We start from the raw sequence: 24851 nt of genomic DNA, 5'->3' as shown, positions 1-24851 counted from the left end.
CTAAGTCACTTGGTGGCTCAGTCTGTGTTGTCATTGTCTCTGTGACTGTAGTACTCCTTTCTGTCCTGGCACTTCTAAAATTTCCCTCAGACTGAGGTGTATCTGATAACAGAGTAGCAGTAGTTGTTGAGAATAAGTTTGTTTGTTGGTCTTGTGGACTCACCGAGTTAACTGGCTCATTAGTTGATTTCTGAGTTGGCTTAGGTTCCCTGACAGTCTGAGATGTAACTCCGATTTCTTTTGCGTCTGTGTCTTTTGTACCCGATGGTGAAACAGAGCCATCATCTAAGGTTGCCAACTCTGTAGTTGACATCCTCTCAGTAAAAGCTGTCATGCTTGAATCTTTGGGGTTTGCTGAAGTCGTCATTTCAGCAGATGTAATTATTTCTTTAATAATAGTAGAACTCTCTTTTTTGGTAACAGATTTCTCTTTAGAGTTCGTTGCTGTTTCCTTATTCTCTATAGTCGTCTCTTTCACAAGTGTAGTTGTCTCTTTAACACCTACACCAGTCTCTTTTGAATCGGCTGCAGTTGAATCTCTGAGACTGGTGGTTATCTTTTTTCTACCAGAAGCCCTACTGTTTTCGTTTTCAACTGTACTATCTTCCTTATCTTCCGTAGTTAGCTCCTGACTAGAAGCTTTGGCTTCTGTTTTTACTTCAGATGTTTTCTTATCTGCAGCAGTGGTATCTTTACCGGTCAGGGCATTCGTTGTTGTAGTTACTACGGTCTCACTGCCTGCAAACTTTCCCTTGCTTTCTCCTGTTGTTACAGTCTCTCCAACTGCAGTAGCAGTGTCTGCCCCAGCTTGTGTTGTTGCATCTTTATTACCTGTGGCTGTTTCAGTTACTGTGTGTGTTGTGATGGATTTATCAGCTATTGAAGTGTCTGCATTTCTAACTGTGTCTTTGTTTGTTACTACAGTCTCTTTATTTGCAGTAGTTATATCTCTTCTATTAGTTTCATCTGTTGCTTTATTGTTTTCCACTGTTGTTGCAACGTGGCTATCTGCATTGGTCATATCTCTACCAGATCTTGATGTTGCTTCCATAGCTACAGTAGTGGTGTCTCTCTTGGATATTGTTGTTGTACTTTTAGGTGGGGTAATGGTGGTTTTCAAAGCAGCAGAGCTTGGCAAGCTTAATGGTTTTGTGGTAGCAATTCTGTTGGATGTGGTCACTTTATCAGGTTGGGGAGATGGGCTTTGGGTAACATATTCTTCAAACAAAGGAGTTGTTGTAATACCTTTATTTCCTGGGGTTGTTTTCTCTGTGTCAGGTTGCTTTGTAGTCGTAGAAGGTAGTTCCGTTGTGGTAGTAGGAAGCTTTGTTGTGGTCGTCGTTGTAGGCTGCTTGGTCGTTGTTGTTGTTGTCTGCTTCGTTGTCGTAGGCTGTGTTGTTGTGGTCGTCGTTGTGGGCTGCTTGGTCGTGGTTGTTGGCTGCTTCGTTGTCGTTGTAGGCTGTGTTGTGGTGGTTGTGGTGGTGGTTGTAGGAAGCTTTGTGGTGGTCGTCGTAGTAGGAAGCTTCGTCGTGGTCGTAGGTAGCTTTGTGGTGGTGGTTGTCGTCGTAGGCAGCTTGGTCGTGGTTGTAGTTGAAGGCAGGGTGGTTGTGGTCGAAGGCTGCGTTGTTGTCGATGTGGTAGCTACTGTTGTCACTGCATTGTCTATTCCGCTGCCATCCTCCTCTGAAATCACTTTCACAGCTTTGGATTTTAAAGTTTTTAATGATGACTTTGATGATTCTTTGGCTAAAACAAAAGAAGGAGGTTAATTGTCAGGTTATTATGTGAGTGTCACCATTACATTTTGTCATGCTTTTGAAACTTTTTAGCATGGTTGTCTCAGACTCCATAGCTCTTTAATGGCAATTTGTCAGAAACTGCCATGAGGACAGCTATGAGATTGATGTTCTACTTATTACAATAAACATATATATAGACATAGTATGTAGAATTGTACAGAGTAATGTTAGTTGACTTATCACCAACCTGCTGCTTTTGATGTGTAACAGATCTATCTCATTGTAGCTCAGGGGAAAGAAAAAATAAATGTTAACAAGATTCTTAACAGTATAATTCTTTGTGTTGTGCTGCATTCCTTGAGTATTGCCCCATCCCACATGATATTTGAAAATTTAACCTCAGATTACTTTGTTTCTTCCAGTATAGACTTTTCAAATCACTTTGGAATAATGACCAATATGAAACCTAGTTATGTGGCATCTCCACGTCTGAAATCTAGTTTTTGAGCTGTAGCAGCGAGACAACTAAATATATTTTGAAGCTATTGGTAGGATCAAGTTCCACAAAAATCTGCACCTTAAGATAATTTTTTAAAGTTAGTTGTTATAAGCTCCAAGAATTAACTCTTACATTTACACTTACTTATTTAAACCTACATATTTAATCCAAATTAATTAATAATTTCATAATGACTGTCCTCACTGGACTGTTTTTTGGGGGGTGCATCTGTCCTTTTAAGGGTTTTTCTGAGATGTTTTGAAATTCTGAAAACATGGTTCTCTGCATCTTGGGCATATAACCAGTGACACTCTTCCTTTTAAGACTGGAATTCGTGTATATATTCTGTTAAGATTACTTTTCAAGAAAGAAGAAAGATGCATTAGAGCAGGGGTGGGTGGTTTTTTGGGGTGGGTTTTTTTATTTTTTGAAACATCACTTGTTCTCCTTCTTTTAAAGCATTTCTCCTGGCTGATTAAACGTCATCACAAAACATACCATTCAATTTTTCTTCCTCTTCTTCCAATTCCTCGTCAGTTTTACCCTTCTTCTTCTTCTTGTGCTTATCACCAGAATTTGTCGATGAAGCCATAGTTCTCCGAATCTTCGAGGAGGATGAGGATGAAGAGGACCGTTCAGAATGTTCTACGGTCAAGCGCATAAAATCAGCATAAAAAGAAAATTGAACAGAATACATTTCTGAGACAACTTCTTCATAGATGCATTTCCAGAAAGGCCTGTGACCTCCACCCTAATTTCATGCACTCCTAAAAGGGGGGGGGGATAAAGAGAAAGAAGGCATAGCAAAAGATCGGGGGGGGGCGGGGATTACCAACACACTTTTGGTTCTGACCCCAATCACTGCTGGCATGCAACACCCTGACAGTTTGCCTCCAAAGGATTCCAGCCCTCATCAGGATGAGGGAAGCTGGAAGACTGGAGAAAGCCCTTTTCAAAGTGTCTTATTTTAAAGACTGAATTGTGAACGGAAGAAGCCTGATGCAATTTTGAACGTTTCTGGAAATGATGTGAAATTTTTTTTTTAAAAAAAGTGCAAATCAACTGTCTGCTTCAACCTCGTGATGTATTTTCAGCACGGACTGCTAGCACCGGAAAATTTGCCTGCTCCTAATCTGGAAAAGTCGTATGTGTTTGTGAGTCAACAAATTAGGGCAATTGTTGCACTGTTGAATCCACTGGTGGAATAGCACTTTACAGATAGACCACAATCCAAATGGTTGCATAATTAGTTACTCATCTCAGAGTATGATTTGAAGCTAACCAAGTCTGGGTCAGTGCTTATATGGGTGACTGCTTAGGAAATGTATGTACAATTCTATAACAGGGGAAAGGTGGGCCCAGAGATGGAAAGAAAATAAAGTCCCAACCAGAGAAGAATGTCAGATGAAGTTGATGGACTATGAAGAAATTACCAAAATGACTGGAAGAATCAGAAATCGGGAAGACCAAAATTTCAATAAGAAAGGGGAGAATTCATAACTTATCTTAAAGACCATTGTAAACAGTTAAAATCGTTAGTAGGATTGGAATATCACTTGTAATCTGAAGGTGAATTCTGGACACAATGGAGATGTAAAAGATTTGGATCATCATAAAGGTATGCGGGAGGGAATGATTAATAATAGGACCCACAAAGGGGAGGATAGAAGTCCAGGAGATTCATTGGAATCTTTTTTTTATGATTTATGCTTGATATATCTCTGTAAAATTTTAATTTGAAAAACCAAATATTTAAAAAGAAAAACGAAAGGTGGCATGTAGTGCATTGGGTTCCACATCAGAATAAATGTAAGAATGTATAAATAAAATTTATTTACGTTAGAATTGTCTATCCTGCTGTTCAATTAATATATAAAAATCCTCAGGGTAGTTTACATATTGGAATACTCTGGTCTTGGGTTTCTTTAAAGAGTTCCCCACCTCCACCCAGGCTACATGGCAAACTATTTTTAAAACTGAATGATTTTCAAAAGCAGTTTGATAGGATATGGAGTTTTCATGTTCAAATGTGGGCGGTGAGCCCAATGGGCATGCCCAAGCTCTTGGGGGGGGGCGGTCCTGGCCAAGTGAAAGTGGGCACACACAAAACACTCAGAAGATAGGTAATAAACCTGACAAATATCCCAGATTCCCCTTCACCCAATACTACTTTGGTTTAGTCTGCAAGAAGTATTTCCATTTTCAAGGCATGAGTATTATCAAGACCCTGATGTTGGGAAAGATGGGAGGGCACAAGGAGAAGGGGACGACAGAGGATGAGGTGGTTGGACAGTGTTCTCGAAGCTACTAACATAAGTTTGGCCAAACTGCGGGAGGCAGTGAAGGATAGGCGTGCCTGGCGTGCTCTGGTCCATGGGGTCACGAAGAGTCGGACACGATTGAACGACTGAACAACAACAAATTATCAAGATCAATTCCTATATAGCAAGGCAATGGATAAAGGATCATGGTTTAAAACACACACACACACACACACACACACACACACCTTTACTCTAAATTGCAGGCAATCTTAAAAGGGCCCAGGACAGAGAGAGATACCTTTTATGTAGCAAAAGCTCCAGATATATGAACTACAGCATTAGTTTGCCACAACCTGTTAGGACATTTAGAATATTGGTAGATGGAGCTTGGAGAATCAGTAAAAGGATTCATCCATGTATTGAAGCTTCAGTGAGTTCCATTTTCTTTTCTGCAACCCTGTCATCTCTCTCAAGGCTCACAATTACAGTAAATCGCAATGAATCACAGAATTGAGAAAAAATAAATCTACACACAACTCCAAGAAGTCCATATCACGTATACTTTTTCATACCTTCCATAATTTCATGAGACACTTTCTTTTGCTTTTTCTTCTTTAGAGGGTTGGGTTTAGGTTTAGGTTTCACTTTGGGTTTGGGTTTGGGTTTAGGCTTGGGTTTAGGCTTGGGCTTAAGTTTGGGAGAACGTTTGGTTGTAGACTTTGGCTTTGGTGTTGTAGTTGATGGTTTGGGCGTGGTGGTCTTTGGCAGAGGCGTGGTTGTGGTCGTTGTAGTTGTTGTTGGGACCATGGCGGTGGTGGATGCCGGAGTAGTCGGAACTGCAACCAGGCATAAAACTCAAATTTCAGTTCAGGTTTTTCTTCTAATACCAAACTTAGCATTGTTGTTTACCATTTTCAATTCACAGTTTTAAACAAAAGGCTTGATAAATAAACTCACCTTTTCAAAATTCAGGTAAAACAAAATCGAAAATTCTTTCTAGTAGCACCTTAGAGACCAACTGAGTTTGTTCCTGGTATGAGCTTTCGTGTGCATGCACACTTCTTCAGATACCTGAAGAAGTGTGCATGCACACGAAAGCTCATACCAGGAACAAACTCAGTTGGTCTCTAAGGTGCTACTAGAAAGAATTTTCGATTTTGTTTTGACTATGGCAGACCAACACGGCTACCCACCTGTAACAAAAATTCAGGTAGGTAGCCGTGTTGGTCTGACGCAGTAGAAATATATTAAAAAATAAAACAAAATGTCCAGTAGCAGCTTAGAGACCAACTAAGTTTGCTCTTAGCGAAAGGAAAGTCCAATGCTGTAAAGAAAAGTATTGCATAGGAACCTGGAATGTAAGAACCATGAACCTTGGAAAACTGGATGTGGTAAAATACTGGCATGAGTTTGGCCAAACTGCGAGAGGCAGTGAAGGATAGGTGTGCCTGGCGTGCTCTGGTCCATGGGGTCACGAAGAGTCGGACACGACTGAACGACTGAACAACAACAACAACAAAGTTTGCTCTTGGTATGAGCTTTCGTGTGCATTTCGTATCTGAAGAAGTGTGCATGCACACGAAAGCTCATACCAAGAACAAACTTAGTTGGTCTCTAAGATGCTACTGGACAATTGTATTTTTTTATATATATGTTTCTTTTCAAAAATGTTACTTTTGCAAACGCTAGTTTCCAAAAAACTAGATTTCTTATGTCTCATTTTTAACTCTCCAGGCTTCACTTCTGATTTGCCACATTCTGCTGTGCTGCCTCACCAAAAGCCCCAATATTTTAAAAATTAAATGTTTGCAGATGAGCTTTATGCACAGTTCCTTATACTGCTCTACCCCTGTAAGCTGCTGTTCCAAAATCATATCCTTCCAGGTAACAAATTAAGCAGGATCAGATCAATTGGGGTAGCAGTAAGTAGATTTTATGCTTATGGATGTCCACATTCAGCTAGCCTGCACCCTAGGGGCATCAGGCGGAATGAGGCCTAATATTCATTTTGACAAGTAACACATATTTAGGTAGTTATTGTATATACCATGTTACATTTTAAAAGAAAAATCTATATGTTCACAAATATCGCAAACAGTATATATGCACAGAAACCAGTGAACCTGTTCGTCATGTCCATTAAGTTCATAGGATCTATTTCTAAATATGACTAACAGTGAATGCAACCCTTAATCTCTGGATGAGACTGTTACAAGTATAATATGCATTATAATATATATTCAAGGAAAGCAGGCATGAGAAAATCCACAAAGAAGTGTGAACCCACATTCTAATTTTGATAGACCCAGTTGCAGGCTGATACTTCTACACTGTTTTGAATCTGTGCAATGAGCCCAAGACATCCCCCTCCTGATGTTTCAACACGGCAAAGTATTTTTTTATTTTTTTATCAGTAATGGAACACTGGGAAACACTGGATTTAAGGACAGACGACTGGCAGCTTTAGTTTAGACCTTAACATTTGCTTCCTGTTTTATTTCCGTTTTGTGTTCCTCTGGACTTGTTTTCATCCTGCCCCTAATATTACCCTAACATTACAGACAGTAATAACAGTGAATAACACTATGCCTCCTTCGTTTAAAAAAAAAAATAATCAGTTCATAAAAACAAACATATTGGTGCCGTACATCCAAAATAGCTGTGCTCCATTTCCCCCTTCTCCAGGAAGATGAAGGCATGAGGTGGGGGGGGGGGGTTTGCCTCTGTACATTTCACCCTTCAGAGAAACAAGCCAAATAGCCACTCTCCAAGGTTAGCTCTAAGCTCAAGGGACCCCTTAGCAAAGTCTACTGGGATGGGGGAAGTCATCTAAGAGCTGTCATTTAAAATCACCCACACTATTCTCAGCTTAAGCATTGCTTCAGAGCATGAGCAGGCAAACTAAGGCTCAGGGGCCAGATCCGGCCCAATCGCCTTCTAAATCTGGCCCGCGGACAATCCAGGAATCAGCATGTTTTTACATGAGTAGAATACGTCCTTTTATTTAAAATGCATCTCTGGGTTATTTGTGGGGCATAGGAATTTGTTCATCCCCCCCCCCAAAAAAACCAAAAAATAGTCCAGCCCCACAAGGTCTGAGGGACAGTGGACCGGCCCGCTGCTGAAAAAGTTTGCTGACCCCTGCTTCAGAGCATATGTGAGGAATTAAAATGGTGCTTCATTGACCTGGCAACAGGTTGAGGGATAGCCCTTGCAGTGAACTTTGCAAATGCCTGGGCCTTTGCAGTCACCAAATGTTTTTGGTCATGCTAAACACACACACCAGTTGCCAAAATGCTTTGCATTTGTTCAACGTAGACCTAGGTTCTGAGAGTATCATCTGCCACCAAAAGACTTTATTGTCCTGGTGGAGGCGGGGGGGGGGGGAATTGGGAGTTGACTTTAAAAGAATGATTTTTGTTGTTGTTGTTGAATGGAATCTCACAGAGCATTTACTCCCTCTGGACTATCTTAGGGGCAAACAAGGCCATTTTTTCCACAGCATTCTGCCATGGCCACTCTATTACCCCTTTGTTACAACCAAATTCTGCCCTGGCATGGCTCCACTGAAGTCAAATGAAGTTATGTCTGCTGAAAATCCAGACTGCATTAAATAGGAGGCAGTAAATGTGGGTGTGGGTGGCATATAAAGGATAAAAATAATTTGAAAATAAATAAATGGAACTCCACAAACTTTTGATTCTCCGCTGTTTTTTTAGTTTTGCTATTTTATAGTATAACTGGCTGAATGTTCAACATTATTGCTGGCAAGTGCAGGTGGAAGGGGGACAGCATATTGCAAAGGCTCCTAGAGCCACATTGCATCTTGTTGTAGGGATAGTTCCACCCAGTGGACTGTACATTTTGTCCTCATTGCATCAGTGTCCTGAACTTGCTCCTGTAATGAAGCAATGGCAAGCTTCGACCTTGGAGAAAGGTTGTAGCTCAGTGTTAAAGCATATGAAAGATCCTAGATTCAGATCCTAGCATCTCCATGACTTATGTCTGAAACCCTGGAGAGCCACTGCCAGTCACTGTTGTGTAGATGACCTTGCAAATGCTGTTGGACTGCAGCTCCCATAATCCTGACCATTGGCAATCCCAACCGGGGCTAATGGGAGTTGGAATCTAACAACATTTGGCGAACCAGAGGTTAGTCACTGATGGTGTAGACAGTACCGAGTTAGATAGACCAATAGTCTGACTCGGCTCGAGGCAAACTCCTATGTGCCCCTTGAGAATTCCACTGGGTTTTAGGCTTATCCAACTCCCTGTCTATATAACACCCGTAACTGGGATGAGGTGTCACAGAAGAAGCTGATTAACTTTGTCCAATAACAGGAGCTATGGGATTATTGGACAGAGTTAATCAAGGGAATAGAGCCTGTTCTAAAATAATGCACAGCCCATTGCGGGTTCAGTTATTTTCATGTGGTGCCATTGGCCAGAAGCCAGCCAATTTCCTCACTCCCCTGCCAACACATGAAAGTCCCCCAGCTTGTATTATGGGTAAAGGTAAAGGTAAAGGACCCCTGGATGGTTAAGTCCAGTCAAAGGCGTCTATGGGCTTGCTTTCAGGCCGAGGGAGCCAGTGTTTGTCCACAGACAGCTTTCCAGGTCATGTGGCTTCTGGCGCAATGGGACACCATGACAGAAACCAGAGCACACAAAAATGCCGTTTACCTTCCCGCCACAGTGGTACCTATTTATCTGCTTTCACTGGTGTGCTTTCGAACTGCTAGGTTGGCAGGAGCTGGGACAGAGCAATGGGCGCTCAGTCTGTTGTGGGGATTCGAACCGCCGACCTTCTGATCGGCAAACCCAAGAGGCTCAGTGGTTTAGATGACAGCGCCACACATGTCCCATGATGATATAACCATTATAACAAAACTGATAAATGGCTATCATATAGTTAAAAGCAGAAGTTCTAGTTCTAGTAAATCTTAGAATCCTAGAGCTGTGAAGTTGGAAAGGACCACAAGGGTCATCTAGCTATTGCCCTGCAATGCAGGAATCTTTTGCCCATTGTGGGGCTCGAACCCACAGCCCTGAGATTAAGAGCCTCATGCTCTAGCAACTGAGCTGTGTTGCAGTATTGACATTGGACATAGATCCTGAGGTAGATCCTTTGATTAGCCTCTGGAGCTTGAAAGGCAACGAAGTGCTTACGACACTCACCTGCTAAACATGCTTCTTCGTAATCTGGACAACACTTGCCATATCTTTCACAATCTGCATCACAGTCACACGGTCTCCCCCTTTCAAAACTCTCAGAGCAACGTCCTTTGCAAGATAGTTCTACAAAGGATGATGAAAGAATGTTAGTACTGTTTTCTTCATACCTGCATGAAGGAAATCTGTTTTAATGAAGATGCTATCTGGGTCATATATTTGAGGATGTATCCAAAGCTGTCCCTTCACTTTGGGAAGGCACTGTGATCCAACAGAGACCTTCACCAGTGGTACAGGGTGGAAGATGTTATGTGCTGATTGCCCCTCCCTGCTGTTGTGTGCTTCAGAGGGTTGGTGGACCCTCCAGAACAGTGTGGGAGGTGTAATGGGGGAACTGCAGGGGCGGAGCCAGCAAGAAGCACCTCCCTCCCAGATCCACTGATCAAAGACCACACTTGATCAAAGAACATACAACAAAGAGACTTCATTGGATACAACCTTGAATTTTTTCATGTAAAATGAGCAGTCGGTGCCATCACGAATCAAGGATCTCTGAATTTATTTATAACATCTGTGCAAGTTCAGATTCACTAATGGATATCCTTTAGAATCTATGCTGTGGTCCTCTTTAACCCATTCTCATTATTCCTGTGTTATTCTAATGAGAAAATCTTAGAATCGTGTCGTTGATCATTTCATGTCATTTGAAAGTTAATACCGTAGTACATTAGGTATAGTGTGTGAATGATACATAACTTTTTATATTCTTTGACTTTGTGCTGGAAGTTTGCAGATAACCAACAGGGAAAATACAGCATGTTATATCTATCTTTGTCTATTTGTCTGGCAAGCAGTTGTGGAACGTTTCTACAAGACTATTGTGTCTACGGCTATTGGTTCTGCAAAGCCCACTGTCACAAAATATATGGCATATATTGGAACGCCAACTGATTTGAATTGCTTCCTATGTAATGCAGCTAACAAGGAACCAGAAAGTTTGCTTGTGTTGACATAGCACTGGGAAGATTCAGCCAAATGTGTCTGTTTGCATTGGAATCTAAATAACGTACTCGAAAAATACAGGACATTTAAAAAGTCGTGCATATAAAGCTTTCGGAATGCAAGAAGCTCAATTTCCACAACATGATTTTAAGAAACTATTGAGTTCTTATTGGATGATTCCCATGACTGGGTATCCATAATATTTGTTCCCCAGCTGTATTGTGAAGTGCACTTTAGTTCCCTGAGGAGTATCACACAGGAACAAATTGCATGTAGAAGTTATTCACATAGCATTACATGTTTCTGCCACCACCCACAGGAATTACTCATACGCGTCTCAAAATTGAGCCAGGAGAACTAGCAGGACAGAGTTTTCAAATCACAATGAAAAATATTCACCAATATGAGAGAGAGAGAGAGAGAGAGAGAGAGATTACACAAAAAGGAACATCAAAAACACAAGACAACAAGTAACATGTACCAAAGAGAAGGATCTTAAGGCAGTGGTTATTCAAACTTCCACCTAGCATCCTAGAGGGATCCTATGGGGTCCAACAGCCCTGAGGTCTGCTCAGGGCCTCCTCTCAGGTAAAGTGGCTAGGTCTGTAAGCAAACAATTTACTGTACATTACCCAGAATGCCCTCTGGGTTGGCTGCTCTGGGCATTGCAAAAGTTAAAAAGGCAGGTCCTAGCCAACCTTGGAACTTTGCCACAGCCACTGCTAACACCAATGGGTATTCCTGAGGAGGCCCATCTATGTCTAACCCCTCAAACCTCGAGCTGCCACCGCTTTTGACCATTATGGAACTTTTTTTCCAATTTCAAAACCAGCTTGTTCTTCTGGTAAGGAGTCCCACAGCATACTTGCTGGGGAATTCATATACACTGCATAGCACTGTTGAATGCTGGCCAGTGGTGTTGGGCTTCTATGTTGGCCATACACAAACTGATAGGGCTCCCCATCTTGACATGCACCCGACACTCCTTTGCTACTGTATATGACAGGAGGAGATCTGGTCAGACTTGCAGGCAGGGAGAATTTTGTTTCCGTTCCCATTTAAAGGCGAACCTACCTAATTCACAAATCTTGAAACGATGCGCAAATTAAGAGGCTTGCAGTGCTCTGAATTTTGTAAGGCAGTTCTTCACCCAAGTAATAATGCACAATGCATTAAAAATGCATTAGTAAACGTAACACAAAAAACTGCATTTTATTAGGCAAAATTGCATTCAAAAGAGTACCAGGAGAATGCTGATACATGCACACACAAGACAAACAAATGGGGAGAACAGAACTTAATAGCAGAAAACTGAGAAAACTGGGGGAAACCGAAATTAACATCCCTACTTGCAGTGCAGCTCATCTACCATTCATGACCTTCTTGTTGGGAAAATCCCTAATAAGCTCCCCCAAAGAGTTTGAAAACCACTGCCTTAAAGGAACATACCCGTGCTTATTCATACCGGAGCTTTAAAAAATGACTGCAGTTGAGGACTTACCGGAACCTCCAATGCAGATTGTCTTGTAATCTGGGCAGCACTCCATGAAGACAAGGCAGGTACTATCACACTGGCAGTCATGATTCCTAGAATACCCTTCCCCACATCTCCCTGCACAGCTTGATATATCTAAAAATCACACAATATGGCTGTAAACATTGCCAAACCAGAATCGTACGTTAGAAAAGAACACATGGCAAAGCATTGTTGTGTTGTTTCCCCTCACCATTGTTTTTTTTTTTAAAAAAAATATGCATATTCATTGTAATATGATGAATCCTATAGCCTCAACCTAGCTCCTGTCATAGTGACCAAGTTCTTCCTTTCGCCAGAGAAAGTGGGGAAGCTGTGGCCTCCAACCCCTATCAGAAACTGGGCAACCCCACTGTGCTCGTGTGGGCTTGTATCCAGGCTGCTTAGGATCTCACCTACATCTGTTCGATTAAGAACTGCTTTAATATGTTCTGCAGATCGGTATGAACTGAACATAGTTAAATGCTGACGTCAGTGACATTTTGCTTTATCTTGAACACCCTACTAAAGTAAGCAGCTAATTTGATATCCAGAGTTGTGAGGTTATATGGGTTCTTTAAAAAAAAAAACCAGTTTGACTTAAAAAAAAATTGCTTACATAGCCAGTTGAAGCATTATGGGTTAAGTCAGGCATAGGCAAACTCGGCCCTCCAGATGTTTTGGGGACTACAACTCCCATCATCCCTAGCTAGCTGGACCAGTGGTCAGGGATGATGGGAATTATAGTCTCAAAACATCTGGAGGGCCAAGTTTGGGGATGCCTCGGTTAAGTATTCAGCTAGGTTTTATGAGTAAACCAATGGAAATTAAGATAACCATATCCATTCATTTCAATAGGCCTATGCTAAGTAGAACTAAAATTGGTTGCAGCCCACTGTGTGTTGCCAAAGAACAGAGTTCAGTAACAGAAAACATGTTAGAAGTTTGCTCCCATCACTTGAGCTATATCACAGGAGCCAACTCCTAGGGGGCCGAGTTCTCTTCGCCGTCCCCCCCCATTCAAATGACATCTGTGTGCCACATCATGTGACCAGTTATGCAGAGTGGGGCTTACCTGGGGCCCCTCAATATTTTAATTTGTTGGCGCACCTGAGCTATATAGTATAGGGCATGCCAATGGGGGAAATCTTTTATTGCCAGAAGGACTCAGTATAAGGGAGCTTCCTATGCTCCTATGCCGATCTGATTTTATGATATTTTGAAAGTGGTCTAGAGGTACACTGACAATAAAAGACTTGGATGAAAAGGAAGAACGATGCTTCCATCTACAGTCAGTTCAAAAATGGCTGCCCCTCATTTGGCATCTCCAGCATGGCTCCATATACTCATAAAAACAGGATCACCCACAATTTGCTGTGTGAACCAAACTCCCAAAGAGCTCATCAACCATTACAGTGGCTTGAGGTGAAATTTTGTCAAAGGGGAACAGTTATGGCCAGAGGTGCCAACTTGTGAGGGAGATTTGGGGGGCAGGCAGGTGCATTTGCAATGTCACAACATGTCGATGTCATGTACGTGAGCATCGTGCCTCCCTTCCTAAGCCCTGGGCATTGGAAAGAATGTGCTGGGTCTCTGACAGGATACTGCAGCCTCCTGCCTCCTTCCCAAAGATGGGTGGGCTATGGGAAGTGGCAAAAGGGCTCTTGGACTCATCAGAGTATTGCGCCTCCCTTCCTAAGCCGGGTAGAAGCTTCCAGGGCTTTGAGAAGGAGGCACCAGAGGAGCATTTAGAGGACTAGTTTAGTTGCCCTAGTCCACTGACCACACACCACTGATTCACAGTTTCAGTTCCAAGCAAAAGACATGTGTGATCTATAGAGACAAAACGTTTTCATTTTCCCCTGTCAGATCGAACAACTATTTAATGTTCAAACCCAGATAGGAGATCCCACTAGGATCACAACAGCCTCGGTTTGGAGCTAGTACAGAATCAGATGAAGAGTGTGATTCTAGGCAAATGGTGTGTGTGTGTGTGTGTGTGTGTGTGTGTGTGTGTTGGGACCTATTGACTTCAGAGTTGTTCACTGCACCAAGGCATCCTTCACTTTGACCAACGAGGACCAAACATTTAGTAGACAAGCCAAATGAAATTACTCAAGACAAGGAGTCGCAACCAGACACAACAAGAAACAACATGTACACAATACGGAAGACAATGGTCATACTTTTTCAAACAACACAAATTGGACAGACATAAGACCACAACATTTCAGAGGAAGAATTGAAACATAAATTATTTTGTGAAGTTTAAGTAAACCACTGGTTAAGCATTTGAGAAGACACGATCTGGTTCCTACAGAGAGTGTAGCCGAGGTATAGACATTAAGTGACTTCTTACAGTTCACTGAAACCATAAGGTGTGCCACACATTGATACAACATAAAAACCTTAATTTCTGTCCTTAATTAGGGACATCTTCACCATGGATGAAAGACAGCAAAAAATAAAAAGAAAGAGATCAGATTCTTAGACTGTAATGAATGGAAACTGACACACACACCCGGTCACTGCACACAGTTTATAAAGGTAAAGGTAAAGGGACCCCTGACCATTAGGTCCAGTCGTGTCCGACTCTGGGGTTGCGACGCTCATCTCGCTTTATTGGCCGAGGGAGGCGGTGTACAGCTTCCAGGTCATGTGGCCAGCACGACTAAGCCGCTTCTGGCGACCCAGAGCAGCGCACGGAAACGCCGTTTACCTTCCCGCTGGAGCGGTACCTATTTATCTACTTGCACTTTGACGTGCTTTCGAACTGCTAGGTGGGCAGGAGCTGGGACCAAGCAACAGGAGCTCACCCCATCGTGGGGATTCAAACCACCGACCTTCTGATCGGTAAGCCCTAGGCTCTGTGGTTTAATCCACAGCGCCACCCGCGCGCATATATATATATATATATATATATATATATATATATATATATACACACACATACATACACTGTATATATATGAACTCATGTATATAAACACAGTTTAGTCAAAGTTAAATCCTTTGCAAGGGTCATGATTTATTTCCTCTTTAATGGGACTCAGAAAATTCTTAACTTTAACTTCACCATACGCTTAGTTTCTGTATTATGCACCCATTATGAATATTACAGAAACATGTAAAAAGATGTACTATCTTAAAATTATCGAGTAATTTTTGTAGTACAGTAAATACTTAAAAATAAAAACCAATTATCCCGAAGATCACAGTGGTATTTCTTGACAAAATTCACATGGCCATCAAAAGCACAAGCTCCAGCATTATGGTTGCCTAAATGTGCTTTTATTCCGATTAAATCTTAATACTTTGCTTCAAATTAGTTATGGACTGAGCCGTGACTCATTAGCTCCTCAAAAAATATTGCTTTTGCTTGACATTTTACAATACCTTGTGAAGAAACTTGCTGTGCCAAGAACACTGAAAGCAGAATAAGGGAGATCCTGTATATATTCCATGCCATTTTGATTTTCAGGGACTACCTCTTTCCTTAAAATAAACAAAATAAAAAGTTTATTTATTATTATTTCCATCATCATAATTCCAGCATCCAGATATATATACTGTTCATAATTTTGATGTTATATGTTATTTGTAAGCTCACAGGGCAATCCTGTACAATGTCTACTTGGAAGTAAGCTACACTGAGTTCAGTGGGACTTGCTCCCAAGTAAGTGTGGATAGAATTGCCATTTTAACATTGACCTAGGAAAATGCATATAAATTATATATGTCATATCAGCTGAGCATGAAGAATATGTAGCAGAAGATTTAAAAAGTCAGAGACTATAACATACTTTGCCAAAGAAAAGTGCTAGATGAATTCTATGCAGATTTATTTATAAAAAATATTAATATACCACTATTCATTAAAAAAAATCCAAAGAGGTTTAAAACGTCATATTATGATTGAAGATGTTAATTAATTTATGTACATATGTTCAACCACACTCAGCTCTGTAAAATGAATAATATCTAATGGGATCGATTGTGTCCTCTTTTTAACAATTTCTAGAGATAAAATGGGCATGCAAAAAATGAACTCATTCAATAACTTTGGGTTACTTCTAAAATATATTTAACCTATTATCACCCTCATTTCTATAGTTACATAAATTTATTATATTTCACAACTCATATATAGTTTACTATATTATACAATAAAATTTGTAACATGCAATTTTTAAATGTCCTATGGTTTTTTTAAGAAATATTATTTGTTTCAAACCACACGTGTTAATTATTTATATTTAATTTCTACCCTGTATATACATATAATTATAATTTTTTAAAAAATGTATGCATAATCTTTCCACAGAAAAAGATCTGTCAATCCCAAACAGTGCTTAAAATAATCAAGAGGCATATCCAACTAAATCCTACTCAGAGTAGACCCACTGAAAGTCCGTTGATTTCAATGGGTCTACTCGGGTTATGACTTCATTATATTCTCAACGTTTTGTTCCTGGGTGTCCTTAAAGGGTATGAACCCTTTGAACAAAGTTCTGTAACAGAAAAGAGATGTTATGCTTACCCTCCCAATGGCTGTTCCTGTTTGCAGTGATTCTCCAAATGCTTTTATATATATATATTGGTGAGAATCTATTGGGATGAACTAATTAGGCAACATGTTAGACAAAACCAACTGTGACAACCCATGACAGCAAATTTTCCACATCTATTGGAAACCATCCCAGAAGACTAGACAGCACCATCTGGAAAACACTCCCATTAAGAAAAATGACTATGAAAAATAAATAAATTTAGACTTATTAGTCAACACATTTAGAATATTTTAGTTAAGCGAACAAACTGTTCCGAGAGAAGAGATGTATCTGGCAGGCATTTGCACTGAATAGCAGTAGCAGATCATTATGTCAAATAATACAAAAGAGAAACTTTGAAATGTGAAGTACATGTTGAATCATATACTGTAGTCATATTGTTTTGGGGAGAGTTTGGAGGAACACCACTGATTGGGGGTTACTGTAGCCCCTGTTAAAGTCGCTGGAGTCTAACCCCTGGTGCAGGTGGGAGGCACCCCCCCCCCAATTCATTCTTTTCTTTTAAAAAATAATACATATTTATTGAAAGATCAAAAAATACATAACCATATGTGCACCGAACATAGTGAGATGCAAACAAAAAAGAGGCGGGGGGGGGGAGAGAGAAACAGAACCTGTGCAGAAGGGGAAACCAAGGGAGGAGGGACACCCAAAACTGTATATTTTACAAATTTGTTTTTGTACTTCACCAGATCTTAACCTATTACAGTATTTGTAAGAATGGATTCCAAATATCACTGAATTTGTCCATGGCAAGCCTGCCTTTATATGTAAGTTGTTAGTATGTTGCGAGTTTGTTGTTGTTGTTTAGTCGTTTAGTCGTGTCTGACTCTTCGTGACCCGATGGACCAGAGCACGCCAGGCACTCCTGTCTTCCACTGCCTCCCACAGTGCGAGTTTGTATAAGTCTTTAATCCAATCGTAGAAGGGGGCTGCATTTTTATTTTTCGCATTCATCAGTATCAGTCATTTTGCTGTGGTAAGGGCATGGAGTTTCCACTCATATTGTCCTTTTGTAAGGTTCCGTGTGCTGGGTATATAATTAAAAAGAATATTTTGCTCTGTAAATGTAAGGAACTGTTCCGTACAGTTCTGTTGATGGTTTCAGTTACCTTCTGCCCAAAGTCTTTCAATGTAGGACAATGAAAAAAACGTATGTTTTAGAGAAGCACTATCCCTATTGCATCTCCAACAGTTAGATACCCCTTTTTAAAACAAAAATAATGGGATCCAGTATATTCTTTTTTAAAAAATGCTGTATGAGCCTCAATTTAAGATCCAGAGACATCCTTTTTATAGCTGTTAAAACAGTCTCCCACTGTGTGGCCGAAATTGAGATCTCTAGTTAGTTCTTTATTGCAATCTTCCCTCAAAACCTGTATATCAAATTGGTTTGCTAAAAGCAAAATTTATATATGTTGATGGCCGGGTTTTTTTGTTGCATAAGAATTAATCAACTGCTTCAAAAACTCTGGGGTCTCTGAGGCTGTAAAAGCTGCTGGTCCGTAAATGGTGGTTAGTAAGTGTTTTATCTAGAGATATTGCCATTGAGCATTTGTAGGTAATCTGTATTTGTTTCTTAAAATGGAATACTTATAAAATTCATCCTCTTCGTTTATCAACTGGTCTAACGTTAATATACCCAAATTCATCCACCTCTTCCATACGACCATTTCTTTCCCGATTTTTAGAACCACTGAGCCTCTTGGGTTTGCTGATCAGAAGGCCGGCGGTTCAAATCCCACTCTGTCCCAGCTCCTGCCAACCTAGCAGTTCAAAAGCACACCAGCACAAGTAGATAAATAGGTACCGCTGCGGCAGGAAGGTAAATGGCGTTTCTGTGCGCTCTGGTTTCTTTCACAGTGTTCCGTTGCGCCAGAAGCTGTTTAGTCCTGCTGGCCACATGACCCGGAAAGTCGCCTTTGACCGGACTTTACTGTCCAGGGGTCCTTTACCTAATGATAATAATAATGATAATAATGATAATAATAATAATAATAATAATAATAATAATAATAATAATAATAATAATAATAATAATAATAAATTTATTATATATACCCCGCCCATCTGGCTGGGTTTCCCCAGCCACCTAGAGGTGCAATAAGGAATTGTAAATGCTCACATGTTATCACCATATCTTTAATATAATAAAGTGTGATGCAGCCATGTACTCTAATAATCTGTGCATATTACTTCATCGCATTTTATATTTTAGGCCTAGTGGGAATGTGTAGGGATAACCAATGCCTCACGTGTAGCCTCACACGGGGCACCAGTTGTGGGGATAGCCGGGCCTACCGGGCACCAGCTATGGGGCAGCCTGCGGATGGGACGGCCGGTAATTCTGGAGCCCGCTCCCACCGCGCCGTGAAGAAAGGGATCCGCTGGCTGCAATCTGAGGGTTGAGTCTGTGAGTTCGTGATAATTCTGCCTCGTGGATGTTTGCAAGCGTCTGTCTAGTCCAAAAAAGGTTCCGGAGAGGAAAACTAATCTAAAAGGTGGCCAAAACTAAACGGCCAAACAAAAGACTTAGAAACAAAAGTGAAATAAAACAACGGAGACTGCAGTCTGGTGAAGAAGCCTACTGCTGCCCTGCCTGGTTGGTTTCGCTTTCTGTTTGCAACTGGGCTTGCCACGCAACGATGTTCTTGCGCTTACTCCTCGGCTTTCTCCACACCACAAACAGGGAGAGGCAGCTATTTATTGAGGGAGTAACCAACGTCATAATCAATACAACAACCAATTACAGTTCTGTTGCTGCCCTAAATTGGGCGGGAAGAGGATTAACTGACCGTTGCTTAATTCAAAGTTGGAGCCACTTTTTCCCCGTGGAGGGATCCCAGCAGTGAGTCGCCTGCTGGATCCTATTGCTACCTTTCCTTCCAAGGCGGAAGGACACAGTAAAAATAAGTACAAATAACCATGAATAAACATAAATAACCATAGGTGCAAACGCACCTGCAAAGTATATTCCCACAGGAATGTGTGGAATTCCATGCTTCTCCCTGCTCATTCCAAAGAAGAATCCCTTCCAGTAAGTTGTAAGAAGCAGGGGAATACGAATCCTGCACACTGTGTGAGCCATCAAACTAAATAAAGCCCTCCAGCCATGCATTATGCCGGCAAAGACCTTAACAACTCACTGCCTGTGGAATCCAAGGCAAGAAGTGACCCCCCCGGGGGGGCTTATCATGGTATGCAGTGGAAGGGGTTGCGTTGAGCCTTGTGTGTGTCATACACTGTGTCATCCTATACTAAGTCCTTCCAAAAGATGTTTGCATACTGAAAATAAACAACAGGAAGCATGACGTCAATATTATAGCTGCCATCTTATATAATGTCTGTGGAGCTCTGCATTCAAAAATTCGTTTGGATTCAGGCTGGGTTTACTCTTCACTTTTAAAAAGGTAATCTAAACTCAACATTTTCTTCCCTTGTGTGCTAATGAAGCTAGGGGGAAGGGTTTGAATGAACAGGTATGTGGGAATACGTTTTTAAGGTGCTCCTGCACCTGTCCACTTTAAGGTAACCTGGATGAAGGCAAAGGATCCGGCAGAAGGTTTGCTGCCTGGATCCCTCCGCGCTTGGGGCAAAGCGCGCCAATTTAGCCTTGTTAACGGTCAGTTAAGAGTTTCCCGCCCAGAAACTCACCTAGAAACAACGTTGTGATTGGTTGTTGACAATGTTATGATGGTGTTTAACTTCCTAATAAATAGCCCCTGCTCTCTGTAGCGGTGTGGAGTGCGCGCGAGACAAGCTAAGAAAGAACATCCGTGCGAGACAAGCCAAGAGAGAAACCGAAAGAGAAACCAAGCCGCACAGAGCAGTAGAGCGCAACTTCACCATTGACTGCAGTCTCTTAGTATTTATTTCATTTTATTTCAAAAAGTTTATTTGGCCTCCTTAGTTTTGGCCGCTTCTTTAGCTTTGCCTATCTTTCCTATCCGGAAACCTCCGGAACCTCCGGAACCTTCAGAAACCTTCGGAAACCTTCAGAACTCCCAACAACAATCTCACGACCTTCAGATCATAACCAGCGGACCCTTTCACGGCCAGTGGGAGCAGGAACTCCGGGAATTACTGGTCGTCCCAGATGCTGGTTATCCCCACACAGGTACCTTTTCTTGTTTGTAACAGGGTGTGTATAATTAAAATACCTATTCAGAGTTGCCATGTTTTTTACTGGCACCGCCTCAGTGCCTTTAAGCAGCCTCCTGATACGCAACTATTAAGCTGGTGATACTTTCTTCAGCACATGATCTGCTTGCTGTTACGCTTCCCCAGTTTAATATCTCTGTGTCAGGCTACTGTTAAAGGCAGAGAATCAGGAATTGCCATTTGGCAAGGGTTATACAGAGAGGGAGAAAGTTTTGTTAGGCAATAAATAAATAAATCAACAAGCAGCCATATCATCATTGCATACCGATATTTAAAATGTGCTTGCTACTCCCATGCTATGTGTTGTGTGGCTGTAGTCTGCAATTATTCCCCTGTAACAGAAAAATCAACTATTTTATAAAATATGAAGATTCTGAGATGAAGATCAGGGGTATATTTATGGGAAATGGTCACTGCTCATTTGTTCCAACTACAGTGGTGCCCCGCTAGACGAAAATAATTTGTTCTACGAGTGTCTTTGTAGAGCGAATTTTTTGTCTAGCGAAGCGGCAATGGAGCGTGGAGGTTTTTGCGCCAAAAATAAAAAAATCGTCTTGCGAGGCATTTTCGTCTTGCAGGGCAGCCTTCCGCTAGCGAGTTTTTCGTCTAGCGAGGCATTCGTCTAGCGGGGCACCACTGTACCTAGTTGACGTGCCTGTGATGGGAAACACAGTTGTGTGCATTATTAAAAACTAAATAAAACATCTTCTCAACCCGAAGGTTAATCAAACAGAGAGAAAAAAGACAAGGGCCATTATTCAAGTAGTCCATTTAATAGTATTTCAAATAAGAGAACTTTCTAGATTGTAAGAGCTGTTGGGACAGTGGAATGGACTCAGAAATTGGCGGACTCTCATTCACTGAAGATTTTTAAGCAGAGGTTGGATGGTCATCTGCCATGGGTGATCTAGTTGAGATTTCTGCATTGCAGGGGGTTGGACTAGATGACCCTTGGGGTCCCTTCCAACTCTACGGTTCTATGATTCCATGAAAAATGGCATTTGTGTGGAATTCTTAGTTCAGAGTCTTAATAAATAGATGATATCACTGGGAAGGTTCCGGAAGCTGGCAAAACCACTTAAAAAAAAAAAAAAACCATAGAAATGCTTTTCGTTACTGATGATCCTTACATTATTCCACTTTGGTCTGCTGTGTAGTTGTTTTTTTCTGCAGCCACACATCTGTTACAGAATATGTTTATTTAATGGAGTTAAAATTCAATCGTCTTACATGAAAGTCAGGGCATACATTTTAAATAAAACATTATCTTCTTCCATATTGCAAATGTTAGGACTGAGGTTCCCTCAGCTTAAGCCTCCTCTGAGGTGAAATGTGGACGAACCAAGACTTAATTGCTAACTCATGTGACACCATCTCAGAACGGCTGTCCTTCGTGCTGTAATGGGGGTGGGCGCCAGCGAAGCTGCCCCATGTGTGTTGTCCAGAAATAGGAGGGCTGATTTCCGAAAGAAGTTATTTTGCTTTCCCCTTCTTCCCTAATGTACTTATGTGCCCTTGTGCTTTTTTGAAGATGAGTAGCCTCCTAGCATGTGCATTCATTTTTCCACAGCTTTTCCTGCAACGGCTACTGAGTTAGAGGTGTTCTGCAAAAAGGGAGAGAGGAAATCTGGACTAGCCATTAGCCCAGCTTAGGCTGGGAATGTAGAGTCTGATCCGCTTTTCCTGCCACTGACTCATGAAATGATGTCGGGGCTATGGGACATTGGATTAAACCCTAAGCAAGAGAGGGAGAAAGAGAATATCAAGAGTTGGGAAAGGTGGCTGCATTGAAAAATCATATTTTCCTCTCCGTTGGTTGTACAGTGGTACCTCTGGTTATGAACTTAATTCATTCCGGAGGTCTGTTCTTAACCTGAAACTGTTCTTAACCTGAGGTACCACTTTAGCTAATGGGGCTTCCCGCTGCCGCCGCGTGATTTCTGTTCTCGTCCTGAGGTAAAATTCTTAACCCGAGGTACTATTTCTGGGTTAGCAGAGTCTGTAACCCGAGGAGTTTGTAACCTGAGGAAATGTACCTATATACTTGAGTATAAGCCTAGTTTTTCAGCACACTTTTTGTGCTTTAAAAGCTGCCCTCGGCTTATACTCAAGTCAACCATTCCTTAAGAAGCGTGCAAGAACGGCGGTTCTTTACTCTCCCCAGGCAGCTTGTTCCATTCCTGAACTGCTCACATAAATGCAAACTTTAGACCCCAGAAGACAGAAAGCCTATCAGTTAAGGAAGTATTAAAACCCCACAGGTGCTCACTTTCCCTGGCTCCTGCTTAAACAGGACAGGATCCCAGCCTTCTCTGTATAACACAAGGGAACATTGCGCTGTGAGTTAAACCACAGAGCCCTAGGGCTTGCTGATCAGAAGAATGGCGGTTCGAAACCCTGCGACGGGGTGAGCTCCACAGCAGCAAAGGAGGAAGAGGAAGGAGCAGCCCAAAGGGCTGCTTTGGGCTGCTCGTTCCTCCTCTACCACAGTGGCAAAGGTGAACCGGCTTATACTTGAGTCAATAAGCTTTCCCACATTTTTGTAGGGAAATTAGGTGCCTCAGCTTATATTTGGGTCGACTTATACTCGAGTATATACGGTATGTGGAAATGTAACCTGGAAATGTACCTTATAACAGTTACGTCCCCTAATTTATGCATTTTTGCATGTTTTTGTACATATTCCTTTGTTGGAGAAATGCACTTCAAAATTTGAAGAAGTACGAATTTTGAAAGTTGGTTCTCTTTTGGCTTGGCGTTGTTTCAGTTAAGTGTGAATCATATTGATTTGTCTTGAAATACAAACTGAATCAAATTTCTTCCCCACCCCTAGTTCTCTTTAGAAGGCTACAGGGGAGTCGTAATTTGTCAAAAACGAGAAGGTGGGTGCAGGAGTGGGGCTTGTAGTTTTGATGGAGGCCTGCAACCTTTCTCCTGCCTCGGTCTGGGCAAGCAGATTGCATGTTAACCATCTTCTTTTAAATTAAGGAATAGAGCAAATACCTTTTTTGGGGGTGGGGGTGGAACAGAACAAATCTCCAGGTTCTGATTTGTAAATTCTAAACAGGAGGGCAACCCGAATAGGGAAAAAATAGACACAACTTTGAAGCGTCTGGGGTTTCTCCTGCATGCAGAATTAAAAGCAAAAACGTTTATTTATTTTTTGCTGTAATCATAAGGAACACTTGGAAAAAATTTAACATGTGTTTCACTGTTTTCTTTTCATGTTCTGTAATAGTTCGGCCATCACCACTCTGACTGAGATGAATAAGCATTCTCAGAAATGATTGTAAAGAACAACACCCTTTGGCATAGCTTTAGTGCGTGTAGGGGGTGCGTGAAATGACCAAACACACACGCTCCCTCCACCACCACCCCTTTTTAATCACATGCTGGGTCTGAGGTAAATTCCACATAATGTAAAGAACAGTTTTGCTTGTACATTGCAGCTTAGGGTATACTGCGGGGATAGCCAGCATCTGGGACGACCAGTAATCCCGGAGTTCCTGCTCCCACTGGCCGTGAAAGGGTCCGCTGGCTATGAACCTGAAGGTAGTTGTCATGAGTTCTGAAGGTTTCTGAAGGTTTCTGAAGGTTCCGGAGGTTTCCGGAGGTTTCCAGATAGGAAAGATAGGCAAAGCTAAATAGTGGCCAAAACTTAAAGGCCAAATAAACGTTTTTGAAATAAAAAGAAATAAAGACTAAGAGACTGCAGTCAATGGTGAAGTTGCGCTCCACTGCTCTGTGCGGCTTGGTTTCTCTTTCGGTTTCTCTCTGGCTTGTCTCGCGCGTTCTCCACACCGCTACAGAGAGCAGGGGCTATTTATTAGGAAGTTAAACATCGTCATAACATTAACATGAACCAAATCACAACGTTGTTTCTAGGGTAGTTTCTGGGCGGGAAACGCTTAACTGATCATTAATGAGGCT

The 24851-nt window shown here is 41.5% G+C and overlaps 1 protein-coding gene across 2 annotated transcripts in view; it reads right to left on the bottom strand.

Annotated features, from left to right (window-relative positions):
* PRG4 (proteoglycan 4) overlaps positions 1-16754 on the bottom strand; it is a 37783-nt gene extending 21029 nt beyond the window's left edge. The window contains exons 1-6 of one of the 2 annotated variants that reach the window (XM_033151382.1): positions 16730-16754; positions 15586-15684; positions 9681-9800; positions 5075-5338; positions 2737-2883; positions 1246-1746 (exon numbers count right to left, since the gene is read on the bottom strand). In XM_033151382.1, the coding sequence (XP_033007273.1) occupies positions 1246-1746; positions 2737-2883; positions 5075-5338; positions 9681-9800; positions 15586-15658 (1105 nt within the window). In that variant the 5' untranslated portion in view covers positions 15659-15684; positions 16730-16754. Of the gene's footprint in view, positions 1-1245; positions 1747-2736; positions 2884-5074; positions 5339-9680; positions 9801-12177; positions 12307-15585; positions 15685-16729 lie in introns of those variants that run through there. The other variant, XM_033151384.1, reaches the window with a different exon arrangement.
* Between the last annotated feature and the right edge of the window lie 8097 nt (positions 16755-24851).

This window comes from Lacerta agilis, chromosome 6, assembly GCF_009819535.1.
Source record: "Lacerta agilis isolate rLacAgi1 chromosome 6, rLacAgi1.pri, whole genome shotgun sequence".
Lineage (NCBI taxonomy): Eukaryota > Metazoa > Chordata > Lepidosauria > Squamata > Lacertidae > Lacerta > Lacerta agilis.
Note: the sequence above shows the minus strand (reverse complement) of the source record. Positions and strands in the feature narration are given on the sequence as shown.